Raw genomic sequence first — 19,469 nt, 5'->3', positions numbered from 1 at the left:
CTAAACACCACATGCATAAAAGAAAAATAAGCAAGATCTCAAATAAACATTTTTAAGGGAAGGGGAACAGAAAAGGAGGAAGGTTGCAAACTACAAGGATGAGAGAAAAATAAGGGAAAGAAAAGGAGACAAGGGAGAAGGGGGGAAGGAGAGGGGAGAGGAGAGGAGGTAGGGAAAGAGGAGAGGAAAGAGAAGGGAAGGGGATGGTAGGAGAGGGGAGAGGAGGGGAGGTAGGGAAAGGAGAGGGGAAAGAGAAGGGAAAGGAAAGGGAGGGGAGTGGAGAGGAGGTAAGGGAGAGGAAGGGGAAGAAGAGGGTAGGGAAGAAGAGAGGAGAGGAGGGGAAGGTAGAATGAAATGATTGAATGAAAGCCCTCTCTTCTGGCTTCCTGTGACTCAACATCTCGGAGGGTGTCCTGTAAAGGCCTAGTGACTGACAGACATAAAACCCACAGTTACGTCTGAGTCCAATTCATTTGGAGTCACAGCTAGGAAAGAGTCAACTGCCATTGTCACAGCTGGGGAAGTGTCTACCGCCATTGTCACAGCTGGGGAAGTGTCTACCGTCATTGTCACAGCTGGGGAAGTGTCTACCGTCATTGTCACAGCTGGGGAAGTCTCTACTGTCATTGTCACAGCTGGGGAAGTCTCTACTGTCATTGTCACAGCTGGGGAAGTCTCTACTGTCATTGTCACAGCTGAGGAAGTGTCTACCATCACTGTTACAGATGGGTACGTGTCTACTGTCATTGTCACATCTGGGGAAGTGTCTACCGTCACTCGCACAGCTGGGGAAGTGTTTACCGAAAACTGCCTTGGAATGATAAGTGGCGGGAGGCTGCTCTCAAAGTTGTCCATTGTTAGGAAAATTTTCTTCCTGTGACAAACAAAAAGGTAGAGTCAGCTTCTCAGGCTGGACAAGCCTAAAACCATCTCCTTCCATGTTCCGTGCCACCCCAGTGTCTCCCAGAATAATGTTTTACTGTGTCTGCCTGCTTTTTTTCCCCAATGGCATAGAGACAAAATGGCCACCAATGGAATAAGGCAGGTGTGGCATTGCACGGGCTGCTGTCTCAGCTCTTTGGAGACCAGGCCAGAGGATCAAGAGTTTCAGGCTAGTCTGGGCCACATGAGACGCAGTCCCAAAAAACTAGCAAACAGATAAACAAAAAAATAAACATGTTAACAACCAGTGACCAGTAGTGGTGGTGTACCCTGCAGTCCACTCTGGCACTCTGGAGGCTGAGGCCTGTGGCTGCTGCAGGCTTGAGGGATTCCAGGGAAACCGAATCAGAGTCTGTCTACAGAACAAAAACATGGAGCTGGGTGAGATGCTGCACGCCTTTAGTCCCAGAATTCGGGAGGCAGAGGCAGGCAGAGTTCCAGGCCAGCCTGGTCTGCAGAGTGAGTTTTAGGACAGCCAGTGCTACACAGAGAAACCCTGTCTTGAAGAAACAACAAAGCCCAGAGTAGTAAGATGGGGCAGGGTGGTTAACATGCTTGCCACCAAGCCTGACCACCCAAGGTTTATCCCCAGAAGTAACAGTATGGAAAAAGAGAAGCAACTCCCACAAACTGGCCTCTGACCTTTACAAAGGTGCTGTGTAAACTCAATAAATACACAATAAGTACACAAACAAATCAGTGTAATTTAAAAATGTTTAAGCCTGTGACTGGTGGAAGCCACGGGCTTGGCATATCGTCCCCTGAGTGGCAAGGTTTTGTCTGTGCTCAGGTCTTCCTATGTCCATTCCCAGCCCAGCTAGGATTCTCTGTGGGCCACAGACTAACAATTTGGGCCAGAGTTGGTTGGGTTTTGAAAAATGAGAGACAGGGGAAAAAGTGGGGAAGGGCAGGGAGAGGGAGAGGGGCAGAGGGGACAGAGAAGGGGAAAATAGGCAGGGAAGCAACTCACCCGAGGTACAGGGCAATGTTACTCTTGCAGAAGTTCCTGAGCACGCTTGTGTAGACAAAGGCGTAGGCTAGCATGTCCTGCAGACACACAGACCTGTCAGTCAGGAGGAGGCCCAGAGCTCAGGACCTCAGCCTGGGCCACCAAGATCAAGAGAAGGAACACCTGTTACACAGACACAGGGAACAGGGATATGTGAGGAACCACCTACCCCACTAGCTAGTGGCTTGGAACCAAACAGCTTCCCGGTCCTCACCGTGCGCTGCCTAGAGGGATCAAGACACAGAAACCATCATGCTCTGACATCTCATTTATTCTATTTTTAAATATTTTTCTTGCGTGGGTGTTTTGGCTGTATATCATTGAGCTCCGCATGTATGCAGTGCCCAAAGTGGCCAGCAGGGGGTGTCAGGTCTCCAGCTGTGTGGGTGCTGGGAACTAAACCTGGGTCCTCTGTAAGAGCAGTCAGAGCGCTAACTGCTGAGCCATTGTGGCCTCTCCCACCATGCCGCCCCTGGACATACTGCATGGTATGTAATCTTCGAGAGTTCTGGGAGTACTCCAGCCAACTCCTGCACAGTCCCCTGAGCAGTGTAACAGCTGCCAGGGTGCTGTGGCTCAGTCAGCTGATGCCTACCACACAGGTGGGAGGCAGAGACAGGAGAATCCAGAGACTCCAGTTCTCACACAAAAGACTGGGTCAGTGAGATGGCACACTACATGAAGGAGCTTGCTGTGAAGGAGACAAACTGAGTTTGGTCCGTGGTAAAGAGAAATGACACCTGCAAGTTTTCTTCTGACTTCACATACATGCACATACACAAACACAGACACCCACACACAGACATACACAGACACAAGACACACAGACACCCACACACAGACATACACAAACACAGAGACACACAGACACCCACACACAGACATACACAGACACAAAGACACACAGACACACACAGACATACACAGACACAAAGACACACAGACACCCACATATAGACATACACAGCACAAAGACACACAGACACCCACGCACAAACATACACAGACACATAGACACACAGACACCCACACACAGACATACACAGACACAAAGACACACAGACACCCACGCACAAACATACACAGACACATAGACACATAGACACCCACACAAGACATACACAGACACAAAGACACACAGACACCCACATATAGACATACACAGACACAAAGACACACAGACACCCACATATAGACATACACAGCACAAAGACACACAGACACCCACATATACATACACAGCACAAAGACACACAGACACACACATATACATACACAGCACAAAGACACACAGACACACACAGACATACACAGACACAAAGACACACAGACAACCACACACAGACATACACAGACACACAGACACCCACACACAGACATACACAAACACAGAGACACACAGACACCCACACACAGACATACACAGACTCAAAGACACACAGACACACACAGACGTACACAGACACAAAGACACACAGACACCCACAATACACATACACAGACACAAAGACACACAGACACCAACACACAGACATACACAGACACATAGACACACCAACACTCAGACACATACACATGCACACACAGAGACACACCCAAAGACACATACACAGACACACACACAGACAAACACATACACAGACAGAGACACACCTACACCCACAGACACATAACAGACACACCCACATACAGACACATAGACACACCCACCCCCACAGAACATACACACACAGAGACACACTGACACAGAGAAACACACATAGACACATACATACACAGGCACACATACACATACACAGACACACACAGAGACACACACATGAAGAGTAAATCTAATTAATCTCATAAATAAAAACCAGGAGTCAGATATTGGGGTAAAACCCTGAAGGATCAGAGAGCATTAGAGTGGCCACCAGTGACTTCCTATGTCTTCTGTTACTCCATCCAAAAGGTCTGAGACCAAAAGGACCAAGATCCTGTCTCAGCCCCACCTTATCACTTCCTATCTCCTCTCTATATGAACCCAGAGACCTCTATGGTTAGCTAGTGGCTAGTTCCACTGTCTGACTCCAAGCAAGCTTGGTTTGTCAGAACACAATGAAAATATCACATAACATTTTCCCCTTTATGTCTAAATAAAAAGTGAAGGCTTTAACTAACATAGAAAAACTATATTCAATAAATACAATAACTATATATGATGTGGGAGAGTCTTCTGTTTGTGTTGATTTCATTCTTTAATAAAGAAACTGCCTTGGCCAGCCCTTAGGTGAGTGGAGTAGACAGAACAGGAAGAAGGAAGTGAGGTAGATGGCTCAGTCAGATGCCACACCTCTCCTAAGTTAGTCAGACCGCCGTGCCTCTCCTCAGAGAGATGCCAGATGCGATGAAGCCAGCCATCAGGTCAGACATGCTGAATCTTTCCCGGTAAGACACCATTCGTGGTGTTACACAGATTATTAGATATGGGTTAGTCAAGATGTGAGTAAGAGGCAGAAAATAATGGGCCAGGCAGTGTTTAAAAGAATACAGTTTCCGTGTAATTATTTCGGGTAAAGCTAGCCGGTGGCTGGAAGCCAGGTGGTGGGAAGCCTGCCCGCAGATCCCCACTACATATATATAAATACATACAGGCAAGAACTACATTAACAATGTTCAGTACTTTGCATTTGACAAATACAGAGAAAATACTCCATTTTTATCCTATCTTGGTGAGTCCAAAGTGCAATTATTAATTCACTTTCTATCCTAACTTGGATTACCAATCCAGAACTATCATTTTATGTTTCTCGACTTTATACAATTTACACCTACCTCTTTTGTGAGTTTCTTTTCTGACTTTTTTAACAAGGAAAATTATAATTATCTAGTCTTCAACAGCATCAAAGACCTGAGAAGGAAATACTATTACCTGAGTAAACAGGAAGTGCAGAGCAAACAATTTTCAAAACTAAGAAATGACTGATTGGGCAGTCACCCGAGGTTTCTCTGTGACATTGAGGTATCCATCTTTGTTCTTTTTTCTTTTTCTTTTTTTTGTGGTTTTTCGAGACAGGATTTCTCTGCAGCTTTTTTTAGAGCCTGTCCTGGAACTAGCTCTTGTGGACCAGGCTGGCCTCGAACTCACAGAGATCCGCCTGCCTCTGCCTCCCGAGTGCTGGGATTAAAGGCGTGCGCCACCACCGCCCGGCTCGAGGTATCCATCTTTGGCTTACAAGAATATTTGACAGAATTTTCTGTGAAGCAGGATTTTTTTTAAGTACTGTCCTGCTTTGTCTTGGCAAAGTTCAGCAGTAACTTTCTTTTGTGTCCTGCTTATTCAATTAGGACAGCATACTCTCAGCAGTCGAGGCAAGAGCAGTTTCTTACCAAGTGGCTAACTTTTGCCCCAAGGAAGTAAACTCCATATGGAGTTTCTTTGATGCCCATCATCTTCTCTAAGGTAGATTCACTGGCATTACTAGGAGCAGACATGTCTCATTGTCATAAAAGAAAATACTTATATTATCAAAACATCTTAAATGCCATATTCTGCAGATATCTGAAGTGCTTGAAGACTACCTGTCTATCTAAAATACATGTCTGTCTGACCTTGAAAACATATCTCACATGACAAGTTTGATTGTAATAGGGAACTAACTGCTAACATGCATTTCTTATTATCCTAAATAGTTTGTATAATAAATTTCAAGGACTAGAAATTTACCTTACATTATAAAATGAGCTGTCTAGGTACAGTACCTTAAATGAATAGAAACTCATTTAAGTATATACAGTATGTACAGTATGTTTTAACAAAAATAACCTTAAATTTGTATCAATATACAAAATTCTTAAGAGCAAAACATGTATCTAGTATAAAAAACCTCAAATTTGCATCTATATATACCAATATATATTACCAATATGATGGAGGAGGGTCATCTGTCTATGTGTTACTTTCATTGGTTAATAAAGAAACTGCCTTGGCCCTTTGATAGGACAGAAAATTAGGTAGGCGGAGTAAACAGAACAGAATGCTGGGAGGAAGAAGGCAGTGAGGCAGATGCCATAGCTCTCCTCTCCGAGATGGACGCAGGTTAAGAATCTTCCTGGTAAGCCACCTCCTCGTGGTGCTACACAGATTATTAGAAATGGGTTATTCAAGATGTGAGAGTTAGCCAGTAAGAGGCTAGAGCTAATGGGCCAAGCAGTGTTTAAAAGAATACAGTTTCCATGTAATTATTCTGGGGCTAAACTAGCCATGCGGGAGCCAAGCGGGAACACAGCCCGCCACTCCTTGTACACCAATGTTAAATATTTAAGGTTAGTAGTTGTTTTTTTAGTTTAAAAGTATATTCAATAATATACCCTTTTATCCTATCATTTCTATATCCCTTCTTTTTCATTTCAGAACAAGATTCCTGAATCTAATCTCATTATTTTTACATTTTTCCTGACCATTACCAACAACAACTTATAACCAACCTCCCTAAAAGATGACAAATATTTATAACTCACAGAACTACCAAAACCTCACCCCACCTCTTGGGAATGTGGGCATTGTGTTCTTCAAATTACTTTCTGTTGTGTGGGGTTGATTCCCCCGAGCAGTTTGTAGCCCACAGCCCAACTTTGAGTGTTGTTGCTAGCATACTGATTTTACCATAGTCCAGGGGATTCAGCGTCACAGGGTCCCATCCCCCTTCTGGAGACTTCAAAGTTCACTGTTAGGCATGACCATGGTGCACTGCAGAAAACTTAAAACATTTTAAATGTATATGCAGCAGATCTTGAAGAGGTTAAAGAACCATAATTCATTATACAATCCAGAGTACAAAAACTTAATTCCTAGTTACCTGATAGAGACACCCAAAATCATGCACAAGAAGCTAGATGGAACCAACTTCTAGAATTAGTGTTCTATTGACCATTAATATCATGTCAAAAGTTTATATATATATATATATATATATATATATATATATATATAATTTTGAGATAATATTTATACCTTAAAAATGTTTTGGGTTGAAGAGATAGCTCAGAGGTTAAGAGCACTGACTGATCTTCCAGAGGTCCTGAGTTCAATTTCCAATAACCACATAGTGGCTCACAACAATGTATAATTTGATCTGGTGCCCTCTTTTGGCAGTCAGGCAGAACACTGCATACAAACAAACAAATATAAATAAATAAATAAATAAATAAGTAAGTAAATAAATATTTTAAAAATGTTTTAAAGAGTCAAAACCAAAGAATTATGAGATTAGTGGCAATAGAATAGTCCCTTAATTTTGTTTTTTTCTTCTGTCCCATATCAGGTGGTCCTTCTGACATGAGACAGAAATTTTGGATTTTCCTTTAAGTATGCTTGGGCTTAGAGAAGGCAAGAGTCATTCTCCAACTCCAAAGACAGCATTAATTTTTAATTGAACTGGGACTACAAAAAGACCATTTGTATTATATGTCTGTAGGAAACAGCAGAAACAAACATTTGGGAGGATTTATAAAATTTTATCCTGTTGGAAATTTGAAAAGCCAATTTATACTTTGGTTTGGGACATTTTCTCAGGATTTGTTCTTTTTATGCAGGTGTCTCATTTGTCCAGTGGTCTTCAGATTCCTTAGCTGTGTGCCTTCGTTCTCTTGGAAAGACAAAAATAAGCTGCTATGAACATAGTTGAGCACATGTCCTTGTGGCACGATTGAGCATCCTTTGGATATATACCCAGAAGTGGTATTACTGGGTCTTGAGGAAGGTTGTTTCCTAATTTTCTGAGAAATTGCCACACTGACATCCAAACGGGTTGTACCAGCTTGCATTCCCACCAACAATGCAGAAGTGTTCCCTTTTCCCCACAACCTCTCCAGCATAAGTTGTCATTAGTGTTTTTGATCTTGGCCATTTTTACAGGTGTAAGATGGAATCTCAGATTTGTTTTGATTTGCATTTCTCTGATGACTAAGGATGTTGAACATTTCCTTAAGTTTCTTTCAGCCATTTTAGATTCCTCTGTTATCTGAAAGAAGTCATACTGTTGATTTGACAATCAAAATCTCTTATAAAGTATGATAAGTTAGCAGATAGAGTATCTCTCCAGGAAGGCAATCTGCATGCTATCCAAATAATGTCCAAGGATGAGATGTTATCTTTAGAGGAAAACTGCAGACCTTGGAATCACATGTGAAGAATGAGGACCAGAGGCTACAAATATATACAGGCCAAGAGATTCAGACAGTAGTAAAAAGATTTGAAACAACTGAGGAAATTATTGGAGCTGATGGGCAGGGAGAGAAGGTAAAAGGTTTAACATCGCCAGTACATGTCAGAGTCAAAAATGGTTTTAGCTTCCTACCCTGTAATCACCTCTGAAAAAGCATCAAGCTCTAAATGCCCCAAAGGATCCAAAGTAGGTAGATGGATACATATAGGTATGAACAATCTAAAAGAAATTAAGCAAGTAGTAGTATCTTATGGCTTTCATTCAGCATTTGTTAAGGAGACGGTAAAGAAATGAGTGTCCAGCAATAAGGCTACCCCACATGCTTGGCTTCAATTTGTTTTAGCAGTCCTAGAAGATGGGCTGCAACTATTGTGGAAATGCTATTGGCAAGAAGAGGCAAAAGGTTTAGAACAATAGGGAAAAGCAAAAGGACTTGAGACTTCCCAAGGTCAAGTTCTTGGCAAGGGCATTTACGATGAACACATCTTGTCCTTATGCCACACAGCAGCCTTAAATGCTTCAGACAGGAATCAAGAACCAGGAAAATGAATTGAATCATATATTAGGGTTAAACAGGGCCAATTAGTGACCCTTTACTGACTTTTTACAAAGATTAACTAATGCTATACAAATAGGAGTAACAGATCCAGAAGCTATACGAGTACTTATTAAATCTCTGGCTTTTAAAAATGCCATCTTAGAATGCAAAAAGATACTTGGGTCTTTTTTTGATACTTGGGTCTTTAAAGGTTAGATCAGCACCAATGGATCTTGCACACAATGAACATTGAGACATTTGAGTATAGTATTGAGGCTTGGTTGGGAGAAGTGATTTCCAAAGGTGTGAGGAGACATCAAAATGCCAAATGTTTTAATTGTGGTAGAATAGGACATCTGAGAAGGGATTGTAGACTAGGAATTCCTAGAAATAATATCTCCTCTGGGAATGGCAAAAATAGAAGGTCCAGCCTTCTGGTTTATGTAGAAGATGTGGCAAAGGCTGACCTTGGACCAATGAATGTAGATCAACAAACAGACAAGGCAACCTGATACCATTGGGAAACTCCTTGGGGGCCTCTCACAAGTCCCTAAGTCAAATGTAGTCTAGCCATTCTCAGTCACTGTAGAGGACATGTCTCACCAGTGAAATTAAAAAAAAAATCCATTGCCTGCTGAAAAAACAAAAACAAAAACAAACAAACAAAAAAAAAACCAAAAAAAACCACTGTTCTGGATGATGGAATAAACATGGAGGATAAATCAAATTTCAATAGGAAATAGGATACATATATTTTGGCAGACTTCTATGAATGATCAAAGACCAAAACTAAGAGTGCATATAAATAACATTGTAATTGAGGGATTACTGGACACGGGTGCAGATGTAACTATCATTACTCCAGAATCTTGGCATCCAAATTGGCCTCTTCAAGAGGCAGGTGTTCAATTCATAGTAATTGGAACCCTATCTCAAGTGAAACAAAGCACAAGATGGGTTGAATGCCTGGGCCAGAAGGACAGAGAGGAAGGCTAAGGCCATATGTGGCTAATCTCGCAGTGAATTTATGGGGTCGTGACCTGCTGCAGCAATGGAATGCCCAGATAAACATTTCTGCAGCCTCCCAAACTCATGTTTCTGGGAAGGATATTATAAAATATTATAAACAAAGGTCACCAGCCATTCAAGCTATACAAGAACACAAAGCAACTAGCAAACATTTGGAGGTACTAATGGCCCTACTTTTAAAATGGTTAATTGAGAAACCAATATGGGTTAAACTATGACCTTTAACAGAAGACAAACTGCAGGCTTTAAAACAGCTGGTACAAGAACAACTAGATACTCGCTGTATTGAAGAATCAACCAGCCTTTGGAATTCTCCTGTATTTGTTGTTAAAAAGAAATCTGGAAAATGGAAAGTGGTGACAGATCTAAGAGCTGTCAATAAAGTAATTCAACCTATGGGCCCTCTACAATCTGGAATTCCTTGCCTTCTCTGTTACCAAAAGGATGGCCTCCTACAGTTATTGATTTAAAAGGTATAGTGTTTCTTCACTATACCTTTACAAGAAAAAGACAGAAAAATTTGCCTTCACAGTGCCTACTTATAATTCTCAGCCTACCAGAAGATATCAATTGTAACATGAACGGTCTGGGCCTGCTTGTTTGTTGGGGTTTCTGTTCTGCCCAGTTCTCACAACTGTTTAGCCCCAAAGAAAATCACCCATAGATCTCTATAAGTTATAAAGCTGATTGGCTCATTAGCTCTAGCCTCTCACTAGCTAACTCTCATATCTTGATTAACCCATTCTTCTGATCTATGTTAGCCATGTGGCTCAGTACCTTTTTCAGTGGTTGCAGATCACATCCTGCTGCTTCAGAGAACTGTCTGTAATCTGTCAATAATGTTTTAAATAAAATGCTGATTGGCCAGGCAGAAAGTATAGGCAGAAAAACCAGACAGGAAGTAGAAATGATGTAATACAAACAGGAGAATTCTGGGAAGGAGGAAGTTGACTCCTCCCACTCCTGCCCAGACCACTGAAGCAGCAGGATGTGATCTGCCTCACTGAAAAAGGTACTGAGCTACATGGCTAAAATAGATCAGAAAAATGGGCTAATCAAGATGTGAGAGTTAGCCAGTAAGAGGCTAGAGCTAATGGGCCAATCAGCTTTATAACTTATAGAGATCTCTGTGTTATTTTTTGGGGCTTGCCGGCTGTGGGGTACCGGGCAGGACAGAAATCCCAACAAACAGGCCCCGATCATGTTACAATCAATGGACTGTCCTCCCACAGAGAATGCTCAATATCCCCACCCTGTGCCAATATTTTGTAAGTCAGCCATTGAAAATAATACATAAACAATTTCCTAAGTCTATAATTTACCATTACATAGATGACATTTTGCTATCTGACTCAAATGTAGATACTTTAGAAAGAATGTTTGAAGAACTAAAGAAAGTTTCACCTAAATGGGGATTACAAGTTGAATAAATATAATGAGGTGACTCTGTCAATTACCTAGGTTACAAAATAGGTTTACAGAAAATTAGAACACAAAAGTCACAAATTAGGAGAGACTGATTGTGGACTCTTAATGACATTGAAAGATTGTGAGGAGACATTTCCAGTCTACAGCTGTCTGTTGGGATAACACCTGATCTAATAGTTCATTTAAACAAAACCTGAGATGGTGACAAAGACTTAAATAGTCCCAGAAAATTAATACCCGAAGTGGAAAAGAATTGATTGTCATTGACGAGAACTTACAGGAGGCACATGTGGATAGGGTGAATCCAAACCTTACTTGTATTCTAGTCATATTGCCTTTCAGAATTTTGCCTAGAGAAATTTTAATGTAGAGGAAAGATATTGTCTTAAAATTGGATCCTCTTACCACATAAACCATGTAGAAAATTAAAAACCTATGTGGAAAATGTCTCTGAATTAGTTATAAAAGTAAAATTGAGACTGCATCAACTAGCAGATATAGACCCAGAAGAGATTATAGTGCCTTTACTACTGATGAAATTAAAAAAATTATGGGAAGATGATGAACCATGACAAAGAGCTTGTGCTAATTTTTTGGGAAAAATTAATAGCAATTATCCCAAAAGTGGTAGAATTCACCTTATAAAGAGAACTACTTGGATTCTTCCCTTAATTATATGTGATATACCAATAACTGGAGCCCATAAATTTTATATTGATGCAAATTAATCAGAAAAGGCAGATTACAGATTAGAAGAATTAAGAATGGTGGAACAAAGCCCTTATAATTCTGTCCAAAAGGCAGAGCTAAATGCTATTCTCGTGGTACTAAGGGATTTTAAAGAACCTCTTAATATAGTTACTGATTCACAATATTCACAATAAGAAAGAGTTGTCTTATATATTGAAACTGCTGAATTTATACCAGATTATACAGAATTGACTTCATTATTCATTCAGGTTCAAGACATAATCAGGAATATGCTTTGTCTCATATACATCACACACTTCTGATCTCATACATGTCTACCACCTCTAGCTCAAGGTGATACAGAAATGAGTGATTATTGATTGGAAATGTGCTGAAGACCTCAGAATTTTATAAGAAACATCATGTTAATAGCAAAGGTTTAAAGAAAGAGTTTTCTATTACATGGCAATAAGCTAAGGCGATTATAAAAGATTCCTACTTGCTCTTTCTATAAGCAAATACTGTTACCTTCAAGGAATAATCCAAAAGGCACTCAAAGGAATGAAAACTGGCAGATGACATATTCCACTTTATAATATTTGGAAAATTAAAATATGTGCACTACACCATTGACCCTTATTCAGGTTTGCAATGGGAAACTGCCTTGAGCTCAGAAAAGAGTGGTTCAGTAATCACATATTTATTAGAAGTCAAGGCCATTGTGGGAATATCTGCACAAATAAAGACACACACAATAGCCCAGCATATGCATCTAAGAAAATGAAACAGGTTTTTGCTTATTATAATATAAGGCATATTACAAGTCAGGCAGTTGTAGAAAGATCAAATTGAAGTATAAAGGATATAATAAACAAACAGAAAGGGATGGAAAATACCCCCAGAAATAGATTACATAATGTTTTATTAACATTGAATTTTCTTAACCTTAATGAGAAAGGAACAATGGCAGCAGAAAGACATTGGATAATTAAAAAAAAACTTATGAATGAATTAAATCAGCCAGTATGTTTCAAGGATGTGCTGACCTCACAATGGAAACCAGGAGATGTGCTGGGTTGGAGAAGGGGTTTTGTTCTTGTTTCCACAGGAGAAGAAAAGCTATGGACGCCAACAAAATTAATAAAGATTCAGTTTGAAAGAGAGAAATCTCTTGAGAAACAGAAATGACAGCTCATCCACAATGGTGACAATCATACAGGTGGAAAGAAAACCTCATAAGGGTTGGGGCAGTGTTCTGTTTTTGTCTTTGCAGAAAAATACTCATCTTCAAAAAGTCAATAGACACTGGATGCTTGGATGCCTAAAGAGAATAAGATAACTATCCAGAAAGGATCACCAAAGAGAATTATGACTTATGAGGACAGGTCATCTGCAGGGTAAAAAAGAATCTCTGAATATATATCTGCTGCCCAGTAGAATAATAATCACAACTCACTTAAAAATCAAAGCTGGCTTTGGAATTGGACAGTGGCTATCCTTCTCCAAATCCAAGCATGTTGTTAAAAGAAAATTTCTGTCTCATGTCAGGAGCCATCTGGTATGAGACAGAAAGAAGAATTTAGGAAATATTTTACTTCTTTCCATATCTATTTTTGTCTCCATTGTACCTTTCATTGAATATATGTCTATATAAATAATTTGTTTTCTACAATGAACAATAAATTTTCCCGTAGTAATTTTTAAAATTTCCAGGAAGAAGAGGAGCCCTACAACAATGACTCCACCTGGTTGATACGTCATGATGCTGATAGCACTACTTTAAAACCTGTTTTGGGTCCCAGCTTCTCAAGATGTTTCCAACTTGGTTAGCTGAAATAGTGCACTTTCTTCTAATGTTCTGGCCAGAACTTCAAATAGGAACCTCAGAAAAACCCTACCGAATACTCAGAGACTATTTGCAATTATACCAGACAGTAATCTTGGAACTGTACCATCATTTTACTTCCACAGGATCCCATAGAAAGAACATCACCAACATGACAGCTGGAAGTAATTCTAGAAGACAAAGTTCCATCTCCCAACAAAGTTTGTCCTCAGGGTTAGGGACATCAATTAGGGATTGATTATAACTAGTATAGGGTTGGGGGCTGGGGTAGAATTTATGTAGGCTCAGGGATCAATTTGGAAAAAAATAAGAAAAAAGAAAATTTGGATGGGATAACAGGTACATTACTGTGAGCTTACTCACACTAATAATAATTAGTAATTATAACAAATTATATTTGTCATATTTAATATGTACCTATTTCTGTTTACAATATTTGTACACCTAGACAAAGTTATTTTGTCATATTGTATGCATGCATGCTTCTACCTCTGCTTAAGACATCTTGTATATTGATACAATTTTGGATATATTTATCATGTTGCACTATACATTTGTATTTCTGATCAAGATATGTATACATTGTTTACATTTTGAGGTCATTGTACTCATTTGTTGCAAGATTGTTTAAGGATTATTTAATATTCTAATATGAAATCTTAGTCTTGAAGCTATCTAGGTATTAAGAATTATAGGTCAATATCATCCATGTTTCTCACACTTATAGACTAATCAGGTTCTTTTGATACATAGAGATTGTATTCCACATAGACAGGTAATCTTCAACCATTTCAAAGAGCTGTAGGATATGGCATTTAAATAACTTAGGGTTCTGTTGACATGAAACATGATTGCTTGCTCCTGGCAGCACCAATCTATTCCTGAGAGAATGTTGAACACCAAAGACCACTTGGAGCTTGTTTTCTTCTTGGAAAAACTGGCCTTTGGGCAAGGAACTGCTCATGCCTGTTCCAAAATTCACAGTGCCAATCAGGATACAAGAAAAAAGACTGTCAAATCTTACCAAGACAGGGTAACAGTTTTGAAAAATTTCCATTCTCTGAAAATGGTCTGTCAGTTACTCTAGGCCTTAGCCAAAGTTGGTTGCTCCAACGTTGCAATTGAGACTTTGGGTGATTGCCCAAAGAGCCAATTGTCTCAGTCATTTATTGCACATTTTGGAGGTTGCTTGATTGCACTTCCTGTTTATTCAAGTAATATTATTTTCCTTCTCAGGTCTTCGATGGGGTTGAAGACTAGATAGTCGTAGTTACTTTCCTCTCATGACTCAGCCAAGCTATTTCTAACACAAGACTAAGACTCCTTAGGATTGGATAACTATTGAAACATTTAGCATATGTTTCTTGCTTAATATTGTTTATGTTGGTTGTAATTCAAATTTTTATACTTGATATTTGTTCTTATTGTATATAGTTTTGTATTAGGCTTAGAATTCTCTTATTTAGATAAAAGGGGGAGGTGTTGTGGAAACTCCTTCAGCCAATAGCCTTTAAGATACCAGATCACATGAGTGTGGTCTCATTACTATAAATGCAGCTATAAAACTGTGCACGCTCTCTCTTCTGGCTGCCGGATTTGGTTGCTGTTTCCGTTTGTGCAGAGGACAGCAATCCTTGAGTCTACTTATAAAATCCCTTATGTGGTGGCCACAGCTGGAGCCTGGGTCCTCTGAACAGAGACTCTGGTGTGGGTTTTCACAAGATGCTCAGTGAATTCCTGATAAGGAGTCTTGGTGAACACAGTCTCTTTCCAGAGGTGGGGGGTCAGGTAGCTGTAGGTCTTAGAGATGGCATCAAAGGTGGCCTTGGCAAAGTTGCCCAGGGTGGCAGTGCAGCCCCTAGCTGCAGTCATCAATGCCGGCCATCATCAGTAGCTTCTTGGGCACAGGAGCAGAGACTATGCCAGTGCCTCTGGGGGCAGGAATGAGATGCACCAACTCAGAACCACAGCGGCCCATCACTTTGCACGGAACAGTGTAGGGCTTGTCAATCTTGTTCCCCCAGTAGCCGCTCTGCACAGGGACAATGGAAAGCTTGACCAAGATGATGGCCCCTGACTGGGATGGCAGTGGCTACCTCCTTGGAGCACTTAACACCAAGACCAACATGACCATTGTGGTCACCAATAGCGACGAAAGCTTTGAACTTGGTCCGCTGGCCTGCCCTAGTCTGCTTCTGCGCTGGCATGATCTTCAGAACCTCATCATTTAGGGATGCTCCCAGGAAAAAGTCAATAATCTCGGACTCCTTAATGGGCAGGGAGAACAGGTAGATCTCCTCTAGGGATTTGATTTTCTGTCCTTAACCAGGCGGCCCAGCGTGGTGACGGGAATCCACTCCTTGTCTTCAGCTTTACCTCCACGAGCCCCGCACGACCATGATGGCCCCTAAGACCGCTGCGCTGCGGAATCCTCCGTGGAAGCCGCCACAGCCTCCTAATCCTGCAGCACCATTTGGTGTTTTCCAGAAGAAGCTAAATAACCCTTTATTATACTCAATTTTGAGCTAGTGTTGGATTTCTTTTTTGTGCTCATCTTCACACACCCATTTGCCAAATTTAATTTCCTTTTTATTGATTTTATTGAGCTACACATTTTTCTCAGCTCCCCTCCCTTCTTTTCCCCTCCCCTTCAACTCTCTCACATGGTCCCCATGCTCCCAATTTACTCAGGAAATCTTGACTTTTTCTACTTCCCCAAATTTAATTCCTTTGAGTACCCTTTGGGTTACTTCCTGCAGGTAGTGTAGTTTAGCCCTACAAAGAACAAGTAGGACATTTCCTTATAATTTCCTTGGCTTGTTGCCAAGTGATGAAAAAAATCTATTTTTCAAACACTTGCAATTGCCTTGTTGTTTCTTGTGAATTCTGAAGTTCCTAGCACATTTTCTACCAATAGTTGATCAATTTCATCATTACCTTGTGCTAGAGGACTGGGTAGACTCATATGGGATCTAGAATGTGTTATAGATAAGGGATGATTTCTACTTCTGATTATTTCTTGTAACTGGATAAGAAAATAAATTCTGTATAGTCTAGAATAAATTCAGCAATTTCAATATGTAAAACTACTCTTTCTGCATATTGAGAATCAGTAAGTATATTAAGAGGTTCTGAAAAATCTAATAATACCATGAGAATAGCATGTAATTCTGACTTTTATACAAAATCATAAGGGCTTTGAGCCACTTTACTCAAATTTTCTGATTTGTAACCTGCCTTTCCTGATTTATTTGCATCAGTATAGTGTAGTAAGGAGCAGGGCCCCTTTTTCTGGCTGCCCAGCTAGCTTATACCCAAAATAATCACACAGAAATTGTATTAATTAAATCACTGCCTGGCCCATTATGTCTAGCCTCTTATTGGCTAACTCTCACATATTAGTTTAACCCATTTCCATTAGTGTGTATCACCACTTGACTGTGGCTTACCAGCATGAGTCTAACCAGCGTCTGTCTCGGGCAGGAGCATCATGGCATCTGCCACACTGTCCCTCTTCCCAGAATTCTGTTTTGTCTTCCCTGCTTACCTGAGTTTCGCCCTATCAAATAGGCCAAGGCAGTTTCTTTAATGACCAATGAAAGCAACACAAATGCAGAAGGACCTCCTACACCAGTATAGAGTGCAGGGGCTCCAGTTATTGGTGTGTGCTGTACAATGTGAGGAAGGATCCAGTTAGTTCTCTTTATAAAGCGGAAGTCTCTTGCTTTTTGGATATTTGTTGTTAATCTCTCCCAAAAAGTTACTGCAAGCTCTTTGCCAATGTTCATTTTCTGCCCATAAAGAGGAAATTCCTGTACAAATTTGGGTCTATTCCTGCTAATTGATAAAGTCTCAATTTTCCTTCTAGAATCACCTCAGAAAACTTTTCTACATAGGTCTTTGATTTTTTTACCCTGTTTCTGTGGTAAAAAATAAAATCCACTCTAAAGACATTATCGTCTCTCTGAATTAAAATTCCTGCAGGGAAACACAGAGAAGATAAAATGACCAGAATAAAATTTGTGGCTCTGAACAATCTACATATGCATCCTCTAATTTCTTCTCTACTGATGCCAGTTCTCTCAACCTTAGCTGATAATGTTCTTCGACTAGTTAAGCCCTTGTCACCTTGTAAGGTTTGAAATGAATTACTTAGTTCTTCAGTTGTCAATTTAATTGTGGGCTAGTTAATGTCAACCAGCAACCACCAATTAATCTCTTCTGATTTGTACCTTTGGGGTTGAATTTTTTGTAAGCCCATCTTATATCCTAGGTAATTAATAGAATCTCCTCCTTGTATTTTTTCAGGAGCAATTTGTAATCCCCAACAAGGCAAATTTTTTTTTACTTCCACAAACACTTTCTCTAAACTATCTACATTTGAATCAGCTAGTAAGATATCATCCATATGATGGTAAATTATAGAATGAGAAAACTGTACATGAATCAGTGCCTGTTGTATAAAATATTGGCACAGGGTATGGCTGTTTAACATCCCCTTTGGGATAATTCTCCACTGGTATCTCTTAATAGGCTGAGAATTACTTTAAGTAGGCACTGTATCCTTTTCTTGTAAAGGTATAGTGAACAGAAAGTACTGTTGGTGGGGCTGGAGCTGCAGCAGGAAGGAACGAACCCCAGAGCTTAACAAACCCATGTGGGATTCATTAGGAAAGGGCGGGGGTAAAGGGAAGGGTGGTCCACCCGGATAGGTGTTTGTCTGAATGCCAGTGGGCTTCCGGGGGACAGGATCACAATAATGCTGGAATCCTAACAGTCTTTTAAATCAGTAACTGTAGCAGACCATCCTTTAGGCTTTCTGGGCTGTTGAGAGCACATTGGCTGAATTACTTTATTTATGGCTCTCAAACTGTTAATATTCTCCATTTTCCAGACTTCTTTTTAATAACAAATAAAGGAAAATTGCAAGGTCTGGTTGATTCTTCATTTATGTTGAGTATTTAGTTGCTTCTGTACCATCTGTTCTAAGGCCTATAATTTTTCTGATGTCAAAGGCCATTTTTGCACACAGTTAGCCATTTGAAAGCCCAGAAGCTGTTGTGCCTTGTTCTTGTGCAGCCCAAATGGTTGGTGACTGCTCTTTGCAATGTCTTTTAATATTTTTTTCCAGAAAGATGCATTAGTTCATGGTTTCTGACATTGGAGGAATGTATCAAATCATATCCCCATAAATTCACTGCTATATTAACCACATGCAGCTTTAATTTCCTCTCTGCCCTTCTGGCTCTATACACTTGATCCATCTTGTGTTTTGTTTTACCTGAGGTAAAGTTCCAACCTCTAGAAGCTGAACATTTATGTACTGAAGAAGCCAATTTGAATGCCAAGATTCTGCAATTATTGTTACATCCGCCCCTGTGTCTACAAGACCTTCAATTACAATGTCCTTTATACATATTTTTAACACTGATCTCCGATTATTTATAGGCATTTGCCAAGAATATTTGCTTTATGATTTCTCCTGAAATTTATGTTCTATCATCCAGAGCAGTATGTGTTTTGCTTTTGTTTTTTGTTTTTTACAACAGGTATTAGGTCCTCTAGTTGCTCTGGGGAGAAGTTGCCCCCACGGTGACAGGGAATGACTGGACCAAATTTGATATGGAGGCCTGTGAGAGCCCCCCAGGGCATTTCCTGATGGCAAAGGGTCACCTTGTCTGTCCCTTGCTGATCTGCATTCATTGGTCCAATGTCGGTCTTTGCTGCACCTTCTGCATACTCCAGAAAGCAAGGGCCTTCTGTTAGGATTAGAAGAAACAT

General features: G+C 40.3%; 1 protein-coding gene and 1 pseudogene across 1 annotated transcript in view; both read right to left on the bottom strand.

Annotated features, from left to right (window-relative positions):
• Positions 1-5,425, bottom strand: part of Catsperd (cation channel sperm associated auxiliary subunit delta) — a 36,283-nt gene extending 30,858 nt beyond the window's left edge. Inside the window, exons 1-3 of the mRNA XM_042055275.1 lie at positions 5,321-5,425; positions 981-1,147; positions 802-874 (exon numbers count right to left, since the gene is read on the bottom strand). Of these exons, the coding sequence (XP_041911209.1) occupies positions 802-874; positions 981-1,147; positions 5,321-5,425 (345 nt within the window). The remainder of the gene's footprint in view (positions 1-801; positions 875-980; positions 1,148-5,320) is intronic.
• Positions 5,426-15,344: 9,919 nt separating this feature from the next.
• On the bottom strand, positions 15,345-19,469 carry LOC119813428 (annotated as a pseudogene).

Source organism: Arvicola amphibius, chromosome 1 (genome assembly GCF_903992535.2).
Source record: "Arvicola amphibius chromosome 1, mArvAmp1.2, whole genome shotgun sequence".
NCBI classification, from domain to species: domain Eukaryota; kingdom Metazoa; phylum Chordata; class Mammalia; order Rodentia; family Cricetidae; genus Arvicola; species Arvicola amphibius.
Note: the sequence above shows the minus strand (reverse complement) of the source record. Positions and strands in the feature narration are given on the sequence as shown.